The 12,225-nt window shown below is 49.8% G+C and overlaps 1 protein-coding gene across 39 annotated transcripts in view; it reads right to left on the bottom strand.

The window, feature by feature from the left end:
- The window catches only part of CACNA1C (calcium voltage-gated channel subunit alpha1 C), a 747,770-nt gene that overhangs the window by 61,582 nt on the left and 673,963 nt on the right, over window positions 1-12,225 (bottom strand). For 18 of the 39 annotated variants that reach the window (XM_038576279.1, XM_038576283.1, XM_038576278.1 and 15 more), the window contains one exon: window positions 4,810-4,893. In XM_038576279.1, coding sequence (XP_038432207.1) covers window positions 4,810-4,893 — 84 coding nt within the window. Of the gene's footprint in view, window positions 1-4,809; window positions 4,894-5,507; window positions 5,592-12,225 lie in introns of all 39 variants that reach the window. The other 21 variants (XM_038576272.1, XM_038576274.1, XM_038576270.1 and 18 more) reach the window with 4 other exon arrangements.

A 12,225-nucleotide genomic window follows, 5' to 3' on the forward strand; every position in this document is an offset into this window, starting at 1 on the left:
GTGCCGGGACTGTGCCTGTGGAGTAGGCCCATCGAGGTCTGAGTTGGGCACGGTGATCAGTAGGTGCTTACTTTCATCTGGCTGAACCTGTCCACCATGTTCCAGAGTCTAATCATATCCAGGAAATTAAGGACCCTCACAGTGTCTGTGGGTAGTAAGTTGTAAATTAGACGGTGCGCCCCACTGTCTAGCTGACATTTCCGCTGGCAGGTCCGGGAGACACATCTTCACTGAGCTCCTGTCTTCCTCACTCAAACATGCTTTACCTGCTGTCCTTCCTGGTGGATACCAACTCTAACCTCCCACTGCCGAGGCTTTAACCCCCCAGGCATCCTGGACACCTCTTTCTCCCATACCCATGCCCAGTCTGTCAGGAGACGCTGTTCTATTTTCAAAACAGATTGAGAATCTAACCATATTCCTACCACTTCTAATGCTCCTGCTTTGTCACCAGCTACCATCGCTTCCCACCTGGATTATCGCATTTGCCTTCTGAGTGGTGTTTGGGCTTCCACCCTTGACTCTCATAGACAGCAAGGCGGTCCTTTGTAAACATGTCAGATCAATGGGATGGCTCTTCTCGAAGGCACCAGAGGCTTCCCTTCTTACTCAGCATAAAAGCCAAATTCCGGCCCCCTGGCCAGTCCCCTCTCTCTTCTTCTCCCCTGCTCAGTAGACTCCAGCCACAGTGGCTGTTCCCCTGGGCCCGAAGCTCCTCTCCCGGATACCTGCATAGGTAGCTCCTTATGGCCTTCACATCTTCGCTTTGTGCCAATGTTGCCTCCTCAGGAAAGCCCATCTTAATTTGACACTGAGCCTGTCTTCTCTGTCTCCAGAACCTCTGATCCCCCTAACTTGGCATAATTTTTTCCAAAGTACTATTGTCATTTAGCATACAGTACACTCGATATTCCTATTTTCTATATGTATGGCACTGCTCATCGTCTGGTTATTCCCCCTGCCCTGGAATGCTAGCTCATGAGAAAGGAGCTTTTCTTTTGTCCACTATTGTATCCTAGGTGCCTGAAATAGTGCTTGGCACACACAGAAAGTGAGACTATAAACTTCACAGTGAAGTGAATAAGTGATGGCCTGGGATTGGTGGGAAACCCGTTCCGGAGAGGGAGGCCCACTAGGGCCTATGTATTGAAGGTGAGGAGGAGAAAGAAGGCATTGAGAGGACAAGAGTATACATGTGGGGGGTTTTTGAGGGCAGTTGGAATAAGTATGGGATTTGGTGAGGGAAAAGAGAGTTGATTTCCGTAGTTTTAAAAGAGCTAAAGATGAGTGACAGGTGAAAAGCCCTCATGGATTCCTCTGAGGCTAAAAGGGTGGATTCCTGCCAAATAGAACATGTGTTTGGGAATGGATATCTTGTGATGACAGTATGACTAGAAAATTCTGGGAAGGTCTAGAGTAGCACCAGGAAACCACCCCAGACTCATAAGCTGCTGGTGACTTGAAGGCAGAACCCTGTGGTGGAAGGATCTATACACCTAATACCTAGGTATTGCTATTAATACTATAACACCTCATACGTAGGTATCATTGCTTCTTAGTTTGTCATTCACACTATTGGCTGCTTCCTTGCGTGTAGGGTTGTGCCAGGACTGTGCTTGTGGAGCAGACCCATTGAGGCCTGAATTGGGCACAGTGATCAATAGACGCTTACTTTCATCTGGCTGAACCTGTCCACCATGTTCCAGAGTCTAATCATAGATCCAGGAAATTAAGGACCCTCACAGTGTCTGTGGGTAGTAAGTTATACTTAGATATAACTGGTTGGAGATGAGGCCCTTCCAGCTATTCCAGTAGGGGTTTTGGAAAAAATGTCATTTGCTTGGGTGCTGTAGTCTCTCCCACTCAGTGGTGCTTTACAGTTACATAGAGTTTTAAAATAGATGCTCTTGTTCAGCTCAAAACACACTGCAGTAAATATCATCACATTCCTTTGACAGATGAGGAGACTAAGTCTTTGGACATTTTGTTAACTTCTATGGAGATAAGTTTTGACCTCACATCCGGCCCCTTCTTTCTCTCCTGCACTGCCTTTGGGACTTGGGTGATATTACATTTATTCTCTTTGTTCAGAAGCCATTCACTGGGCAGTGGGTCTCTGGACACCTCCTCTTGCTCTTCATTACACCGACTGTCCCCATTTGATCCCCAGACAACCCTACAGTAATGACTTTTAACAAATTCTTCAATCTGGAGGTGTGAAGAAAAATCTCCGCATAAGGTGAAGGGACGTTTGGAAGAGCTGGGGTGGACCTGGACTCTAAGGTGGTCATAACTTTTTGTTTAGAAAATGGGAAAAGAACCTGGATGGTTACTTAAACTATAAATTACAGACCATAAGAGCTGAACAAATCCTGACTAGTGGGAATTCCTGCGCGGGAGTTATGTGAACTGTATGTGTTTGCTGAAGGCATCTTGGACTGAAGAGACAGGAACTCTGGCCCCAGGCAAAGTGAGCAGGCCATCCCAGGAGGCCTGGGTTCCAGCTGTGTTGTCCTGAAGGGCACTTAAATCTCTCGGTCAGCATCTTTAGGGTCAGCAATTTGAGGATGATAATTCTTGCCTGTCATACTCACAGGGCAGTTAAGAGTTACCTGAGATAAATGCCAGGTGAATTGCAAATAGAAAACCATTATACAAACATAAGGATCTGCATGATAATTTCATGCTCCGTTCTTGCCCTGGCCACCTCCTATCCCCAACACAGCCACTCTTTCTGTAGAAATTTTATACCCTAGTGACTTTTTTTTTTTTTTTTTTTGCTTTGTTTTTCATTTAAAAAAACCCAGTAGTTTGGGAGAAAATGAAAGGTTGAATGATACAGGTCTTATTGACAGTGAGGACCAACAGGGTACCCCTTCACCACCTGGGACTTCAGTGGGCCCTCCCTGCATCCAGGGGAGCAGCTTGCTGTCAACTTCCTGCATTTTCCTGCCGGGCTTCCGGTCCCTGGGCACAGATTCGTATGGACCTGCACTGCTGTCTGCAAAACATGACTCTCTGAAGGCAGAGCTGCTGTCTCTTCCCCATCTCTCTCCTCACACACTCTCTCCTTTGAGAGCACTGCCCAGCACCACCTACAGGCACAAAGGCACAGGCTTTTAGAAATTCGGTGGTAACTCCTGGCCCTGAAATGCACCTGACATACAATGTAGGGCTCCTCTGGCCAGAAAAGCCCAGAGTGTGCTCAGAGTGGTGAGATGAGGGTGGCTGTGAGGGGCAGGAAGGTACAGAGCATGAGCTGAAAGGTGGACTTTTAAAAATAATCTGATGGTTTCCTGGGAGAAGTCAAAGAGCAGTGTGTACACACACACACACACACACACACACGCACACACACACACACCATGAGACAAAGATAGCCCAGGGGGGATTTTGGAGACAGAGGGGCCATCAAATCTATAGCTAAAGGGTGGGCAGGGAGGGTGCAAGAGGGGAATGTAGGGAAAGTGCAACAGGCTCCTGCCAACGTCCATCTGCTGGAAGGGGAGTGGACAGACTTCTAGTCAGGGGAGTCAGGCAGATAAGATAACATGTCAGTTCAACTGCTTGGGAGCAAAATATGGAGTGGAGGGGGAGGGTAAGGACGCAGTAGGGAGATGGTGGCAGTTGGTAGGATTGGTTCAAACATCTTAGAACAAAACTCTATAGCATCTGCTCCGTGCTGTTATTCAATGGTTCAGTGCATCAAAGGTTTGTGCAAGTCTCTTAATTAAGGAAAAATAATAACAACAAATAAAATTAAACAACACGTGTTAAAGACTAACCTCAAGTGGGCTTGCCTATAGATAAAGAAGGAAGGTTTCAACATGCCAGGTAACAAAAAGACATGTGCAGGAACTGGAGGGAGCTGTATAGGAGGAGACAGCTCGGGAGATGATGGCAGGAGGCCCTGGGCGGGGGCAGGGGCCAGGGTTCTGTCTGAGGCCAGGGAGCCAGGGACAGGGTTGTGAGGGGATTGAGGGGTGGGGGAGAAGCAGGCAGGTGTGAGAGTCAGTTCTCTGGGCCACATCATGTGGGAGTGAGGTGCTCATCCCGAGTCTGCTTCCACAGCAAGCGGGAGGCAAGGTCCCCGCCCTCGGAAAGAGCTCCTGATGGACCACACAGCCACCTGGCTCTTTGGCTGCTCCAGGGAAGTGGGACCCAACAGGAGTCCTGACATGGCCCAGATCCCCAAAGAGCTTGGGGGGCTGGGCTGCCTGCACTGGCTGCTGACGTTTTAGTGTCAACATAACACTAGCTACATTACCCCAGGGGGGCTCACAAGGCAGGCAAAGTCCAAACCTTAACTTTGGTGGTCCACCTTGAGAGAGCTCCTTTCCAAGGTGCTGTGGAGGTGCAGGGGAGACAGGGAAACGCAGCAGTGTGGAGGGGAGGTGGGGGGTGAGGAGAGGCTTGGGTCCCTGCCCCAGTTGTGGCCCAGAAGTTGTAAATATCCCCTCATTCTGGCACTCTCTGGCTCCCATAGCTGCGTCCTCCTATACAGTGTGAGTCATGCCAGGCTCATTGGAACGGGAGAGAGAGAAGATGCAGCAATCAGGACGTAAAAGGAAAGGGGAGGCCTAACTCGTTCCAAAAGTTAAAAAGAAAAAAAAAAAAGAACAGAAAAGTTCAAAATAAAGCAACAAGAAAAAAATCCTTTAAACCAATTTAAACAAATAGAACAAATGAAATGAAAATAAGGAGACGGGGAGGAGAAAATAAAATGAAGAAAAAAAAAATGAACCGGGGCAAAGACAAATGAGTGTTAGAGCAGGCACGGACAGTTAGGGACAGACGCCATGTACTTACGTTTACCTCGGTGATTGCTATATCAACAATGCTACCCACAACAATCAAGGCGTCAAATGTATTCCATGCATCACAGAAATAGTGCTGCATGGGGCAGAGAAGCCGAGGAAGAGAGAGAGAGAGAAGAGAAAGAAAAAAAAAAAAAAAACAACCAAGAACAAAGGAGAAAAACAAAACAAAAAGGAAGAGGAAAAATGAAAAAAAAAAAAAAAAAGCATGAAAGAAAGGAGAGAAGAGAAAAAATGAGAAAAGAAAGAGGTTACGTGGGCATATTAAATACTCTCTTACCACTCTACAGTTCTGGCAGCTCAAACCTGGGCAACCTGGTTCTCACGGGGCGGAAAGGCCTGACAAAAGCTGGGTTAGTACCGAGGTTCCGCTGGGCCGGGCGCCGGGGAGGGGGCCGGGCAGCCCCACGCGGCCGCCCCCCCGCTCAGCTCTGGGCCCCTGGGCCCAGCGCGGCAGGGCAGAGCCGGCCATGCAGAAAAAAAGGAGGAGAAGCTCCCACTTTTTTTCCCCCACAGACGACGGCAGGTTCAATAAAAAGCATGACTGGAGGGGGGTAAAAACAGGAAATTAAAAAACCAACCAAACAAAAGGAGGTAGAGAGAGAGAGAGAGCGAGAGTGAGAGTGAGGGGAAAGAGAGGAGGCAGAGGAGGAGGAGGAGGCTTCCTGGGGAGGGCAGAGTCATACTCACATTAGTTTCACTGAGAATGACGTCAATTATGCTGCCAATTACGATGAGGAAGTCAAAAACATTCCAGGGATCACTAAAGTAACCCTACATAAGGGAGGGGCAGGCAGGATGGGGATTAAAAAGGAATATTAGACAGACAAGAACAGAGCAACATCACCATCAGAATCACCGTCCGGACACCTCAGTGTTGCTGCTGGAGTTGGGAGCACCCTTACTGCGGCCAGGAGCCCAGGAGGGAAGCGGGGGCGCGGGGCTGGGAGGCGGCTGGCCCAACCCTCCTGCCCCACCCTCCATGGTCACACAGCCCCCTTCCTCCAGATCCATCCCACCTCACCACCCTCCTGCACAAAGGCTCTTTCTGCTTCCCTCTGGGGGCAGGGCTGGGCATGGGAGTAGGCAGTGCGAGTGGCAGTAGCGCAGGGACATGGCTGGACTCCCTTCTCAGTCCTCGCTCAGCATCTCCTATGTCCCCGGTTCTCCTGCATCAGAGGGGCCCGCTGCCTGGAGGCAGGGAGGGACACAGGTGTGTGACTCCCTCGAGGTGAGTGGGCCGTGGTCCTATGAATGATCTGGGAGTTCCAAAGTCCCTGAAAACCACAGCAGCGTGGTTCAGTAGGGTGGCTGGGTCATCTGGGCTCAGCGGTGACTGACGTAAAGCTTGCCAATAACAAGAGGACTGCGTCATTAAAACAATACCTGCAATAAGCTGGACGCCCTGCAGTTAGAATCAGGATCACCCCTGCTCCAGAACTGAACACGCCCTGGTGTTTCCAGGGACAGCTCTGGCCTGGCAAAAGTTGTACTAACTGAAAGGAGACAGAGTCCACGTCTGTCTTATAGTTTGGTAGTGTCAGATATGGCCCCAGCTAGTGCTTTGGGGGTGGGGGTGTCTCCTAAGCACCTCCCCTAGGTTCCTTTCCTAACATCATTAGTTTGAGGTAGAGTCCCATTGAAATGCAAATGCCAACCAAAGTGAAGGAAATTATCAAAGCCTGAAAACTAGATTGAGAGGAGGAGTCTGGGTAGAGGGTATGTGGACAAAGACTTTGCAGGAAGGGAGTGAAGGCAGTCGTGCCATAAAGAGAGATTATGGCCCCAAGTGGTAAGGCAGTGTCCCAATTTCACTGCTGTACCCTGTACACCTGGATTTCATTTGTGTTCCATTGTATTTGGAGAAGGGAAGAGATGTTATTGAAAGACTTTTTTGAGGTCTTGGACAACTAGTCAACCAAGGGATAGGCTAGAGGTTTCCAGGAGTCCTGGGAGGGTGGACTCTTCACAGAGTGGACAGGTCTCTTGTCTCTTTGAGAGGTGGGAGTCTAGAGCCTCTACTCTGTGGCCACATGGGGTAGAGGCTCACAGGTCAGGCAACTCCAGGGACTGGATAGTCATACTCCCCAGGAGTGGAAAGGAAAGGACCTAGTGCTAAAGATACTTGTCTTCTTTTTAAAAGGACATTTGCATCTTCACTTTTCCAGGGAGTGTTCAGTAAAGGAGACAAGACAGGGTTGGACCACATTTGTTTGGCAGGATCAGCATTTTCCTGTTCTCTGGGCCACTAGTTGGGGCTTCCAGGAGATGGGATTCTAGAAGTTGGGGAGTGGGTATGAAAGCATTCAGGGTCCTAGGAGAGTTTCCCAGACTTCTTTCCCCAGTTCTCTTGAGGGCTGCAAACTCTCCCTTTTAATTTTTTACTCACAAGAGCCAAGAGTCTGTGTTCTTCCATTTCCTCCTGGCTCTATCCAGCTCCCTGAACTTCCCCACTTCCCAGCCATGCCCTCTTTCCAAAGGGATCACAAGACATGCTGTCCTAGGGCTGTTATTCTTAGAGTGGGAGGTCAGGTCACAGGGAAAGGGGCCTCTTGGTTCCCAGGCATTTCTGCCAAAAGAAAACAGAAACGCCATGGCGGAGACTTTGGACAGCCAGACTGGGGAAGCAGAGGTTGGCCAGGGCGTGGGTCAGGTGAAGGTCAGCTGGAAATCATGGCTTTCTTGTTGGCTTCCCAGAATCATTTCTGAATATACTAGAGCCTTTGAGGCAGAGAGAGGCTGTTCTTTCCCATTTAAGTCACATGTTATAAGCAGGAAATAACCAATTCCCTCCCCAGTTCTTAGATATTATTCACAGGGCAACTGGAGAAGACTGATTTTTAAGGAGGAGAGGTAAAGAGTGAAGACCCCAAATGAACTATAAATATGCATGTGTCTTAAAATTAGAGTTTGGAAAACACTGGGGGAGTTTCTCTCGATGGAAATACCATCTTTGTGGGGAGAGCTATTTCAGAAGGGAAGGGGAGACAGGGTCAAGGAAGAGAAAGGAGAGAAACAGGAGCCAGACCAGGAATGTTCAGCATCTAGCCTAGAAAATGCCATAACAAAACATTATTTGGGTGTGGGGGCAAGAGGAGAGATAGGGAGGGGGAAGGCTCAGCGCTCAGGACAGGAAGTTGAGTTGGTCTTCTCCTTCATGGGAGACCTGCAACAAAACGGATGAGCCGGCCTGGTCTGCAACGCCTCTGGGAGAGGAGAAAAGGGAAGGAAGGCAGAGAGTAGGGCAAAGGCCAGGATAAATACACAGGTTAGTCAGCTGCCGAGCACCCAGCGAAGGCTGACACTTAAAGGGACCCTGCCAACCTCCCGGTTGGGCATTGCTCATCACCCTTTCCCTGAAACTCATTTGTGTACGTGCAGATGGATGGAAAACACAGGCCAATCCACTCCTTCTTGACTGTGGCCCCCTCCCAATCTTCCATGACAGGCTTCCACAGGTGGGGCTGTCTCAAGATGAATGCCTCATGCCTTGCCTTTGCCCTCACGAGACTGTGCTGCTGGGGCTTTTGATCCACTCCTCCGTCCCGGGGTGAGCCACTTGGTAGGCCCAGTGCCAGGGCCTCCACAGGCTGCGGAGACCAACCAGTTGCCTTATTGGACTCTGCTCCAGGAGACTTACACATAGCTAGAATGCAGGGGTGAGGGAGCCTGCCTAGGAGGGTAGGTGACAGGATCCCTTTAAGAGGCAGCTTTTCACCCCCACCCATCCACCCACCTTCCCCATGCCTTTGTCCCACAAGCCCATCAGTTCTTCAAACTGGACCATGAAAATGATTTTGGATCCAGCTTTCAGGTCTGTTTCCTTCATCCACCTCCTCTTCTCACTCTCAATGGTCCTTCTGCCCACCCAATCCACACCCATCCCCAGAAACAAGGTGATCTCCATTTAGACACCTGGCCAAATCTCTAAGTGGGCAGGCCCTGGAGGGATATTTTTTTTCCCCTGCACACTCTGGAGTGTGAGAGCTTAGTGTTCTCTCTCTCTCTCTCTCTCTCTCTCTCTCACACACACACACACACACACACACACACACACATAAAACCCAAAACAAAACAAAACAAAACCCTGTTTTGCCTACCTCCTCATTTGCTGGAAACCACAGGTAATACAGATATTGGGGGTGTAATGGAAGAAGGAGGGTGGGAAAAAAATCATAAGCTTTTTCTCTTATGAAATCAGGTTGACCTAGAGCCAGGTTAAACCTGTCACTCCTTTCCCTGGTGATGAGGTCCCAAATGGTAGGGTAGAAGTCAAGGTTAGGGAAAGGGTTTTCCTTGCTCTCCCTGAAATGGTGAACCAAACCTCTTAATGTCCAACTCCCCAGAGTCAAGCAGGGCTGATAATCCAGAAGGTATGGTGTTTCGGGACTAGATGGCTTTCCCTTGATGTCCTTAAATCCTGCAGATTCAGTGGGTTTTCTGCTTTCAAATTCCCAACCTCCGTGGGTGAGTTCAGAAGATGGGCCTCTCCTCTAGCCTTCCAGGGGATGCTCTTGTGTGTATCCACTAAGGCCGAGGAGTGGCCACCCCTATGATCTGCAGTTGCTTAGACCCTCAGCATGATCCATTCTCCTGAGAGCTGCTGACCCTCCGCTCAGTGGCTGAGGTGGGTTGAGAACATGTAGGCAAAACTGATACTAGCTTTAGCAAATCATTATTAGAAAGGAACACCATGTTATGCATTTTGAATGCACAAGAATTGTGGATTTTCCTCTCTTGGGTTCTCTGTGCCCTGATTCACCTCCATCATTGAAACTATTTCTTTTTATTTTTTTATTTTTATTGAAGTTATTTCAAATTAAAAGAGGCAGTATTAAGGGTATGGTCTTGGCAGGTAGGGTGTCAGTTCAAATTCTACTTCTGGCACTCATAAACTGTGTACTCTTGAGCAAATAACTTCACCTTTTTGTGCCTCAGTTTCTCTACCTGTAAAATGGGAAAGCTATAGGTCTACAGTGGGGATTACATGAGACAATACACGTAAAACACTTGGACCTGTGCCTGGCCTGAAGTAAGCTCTAGATAAGTCTGGATGACTGTCAGGGTTAACTCAAGTTGATCTACCTCTCTCCTAGTTGAACGGGATTCACAAGTTTCATTTTGGGGGTGGGACTGAGTAGAAAGGCAGGCAAAGCCCAGGTGTATAGAAGGAGGGAAGGGTCAAAGGTCCTGGAATCCTGAGCTTGCCTTTCATCTGCATCTAGGACCTTTTCTGCCCATCTTAAGTCTCTAGTGAGTAGTGTGACTGTCTGGAGACTCTTGCATGAAATCTGGCTGGTACTGTTTTGAGATCGATGACAGTTTGCAAGTTGTCATGGCTAAATTTTATTAGACGTAGGGTAGTGTGGACAGTTAGCTGCCAGGTCCTTAGAAACCACTATTTCCATTGGGGGAGACCGAGGACCCTTTTCTTCTGCCTGGAGGGCCAGGAGGACAGGAATGGACTGTCAGGTGGGCCTGTTTCTCACCTTTAATCCCGGGGAGCAGGGCTGAGAGGTTGTAGGTACGTGCCTTTGCCCTTGAATGCTGGATTCTCAGCAACTTCCCTGCCCAGGGCAGAGGCCTCCTCCGTGATCTCAGAGACAACAAAAGCTTTAAAACAGATTGGTGGTGAGAACGTATCACAAGAAAATCTGCACACCTGGGAGTATGCTGTGCATTCTTATTAGGGATTTTGAGGTAAGAATTCTTTTGCTGCCATCACTCATTTTTTTCCTCTTCTCTGTTCCTGCCTGCCCAATGCAGAATCTACCTCCAATGATAAAATGAAGGAACCCAGAGGGGGTGATGAGGAAACTTTCCTGGCCTGATGTTCAGAAAGCCAACCTGGACTTTAAGTCTGTCTGGGGCTATTTACTTCCAGGGACCTGGAGCTCCAGAGAACATTGCCAGGCACAGTGTTGACGTGAGAGATCTGAGCCAAGATTAGAAGTGGAGGTGCTGGAATTGAGACAGAGAAAGGCCAGGGAAGGAGGAGTGTCAAGAGGGAGGGAGAAGCCAACTGGCAGGAGGTAGTGATGCCAGAGAAGCAAAGGGACTGAGGAATCACATGAGAAGCAAAAGGTGAGAAGGGCACAGATGGGGAAATTCATGGAAGGTAGATGGCAGAAGCAGAGGGAAGCAGGGAAGGAGGAGTTAGAGAGGAAAAGCTACACAGTTGGTGGGAAGTGGGGAGAAGGAGAAAGGAGTAAGAGGAGGGAGTGGAAGGGAGCATGAGCAGAGGCAGGCGGGACACATGGTCCCGGGAGGCAGGCCTAGGGTCTCTGGTGGCTCTGCTTCTCCGGGCGAAAGCCGGGAGTCTACACAAAGCTGGGGGAGGGGTCAGGCCACCCACTGGAGGCAGGGGTCAAAGATGGCTCATCCTCACCCCAGGGCAGGGGGTCCCTGAAAGAGAACAAGAGCCCCTGCTTGAGTGAGCAGGCATTCGAAAGAAGGTACAGGAGGCAGGGAGCTGCGCAGAGGCAGGTGGTGTGGCCGGGGGAGGCTGTGTCCAGTGCCTTGGGAGCACTGATCTCTCTTGCTTCCAGGTGGTGGGACTGAGACGTGGGGGACAGCAAATGAGTCAGGGAGAGGTGCTGGATGCAGCTGGCAGCACAGCGGCAGTGGGAAGAGTCAGTCTCATGGAATCTCGTGGAACACAATGGTAACTGACACCAAGCAGAGATAATAGGAATTGTATTATGTTAGGACGTCATTTAGACATAACAGTAATCATGGAGATTAGTGGCGTCTACTGGAGAAGTTATAACCAGAGCATGCAGCTGCTCCAGGCCCCCGGCAGCCTGGGGAGGCAGTGAGGATCCTGCCCTCCTCTGGCAGCTGCTACCCTGCGATGTGCTTATTCGGAAGCTCCTGGAGGCTCGGGCTGCACAGACCCCCCAGGCTTGGGGGGGTGGGGGGCAGCGGACACAAGGGGGCAGGAGCAGACTGCGGGCTAGGGTTAGGGACTGGGTCCTTGCCCCAGTGGTTGGTGGGGACATAGCTGCTCCTGAAATTGGTGGAGGAATGTGCACTTTGACCTGGACACCTTCTGCTCCAGATTTTTTTTTTTAATTAAGTGTTTTCCTGCCCAGGAACATTTTAAAGGCCCTCTTTCACCGATTTCTCTCACCAACACATAATGAGCACTGACTAGGTGCCTAGGACTACACACAATTGAGTAGGTCTGACATTTGCACCTTCTCTGCGAGCAGATGAAAACGTGGTTATCGGCTCAGCTCCTTTTGGGGACCTCAGCAGGTTCCTTCTGTGCCCAGTGTGCACCTGCGTAGGTGGCAGGGTCCCAAGCTGCCTCCTGCTGCTTCCGAGCTTCCTGCTGCCAAGGTCCCCTCCAGGACCAGGGTGCTGAATGGATGTGTCCCCATGGTGGGGCGAGGGTGGGCAGACA

Source organism: Canis lupus, chromosome 27 (assembly GCF_011100685.1).
Source record: "Canis lupus familiaris isolate Mischka breed German Shepherd chromosome 27, alternate assembly UU_Cfam_GSD_1.0, whole genome shotgun sequence".
NCBI classification, from domain to species: domain Eukaryota; kingdom Metazoa; phylum Chordata; class Mammalia; order Carnivora; family Canidae; genus Canis; species Canis lupus.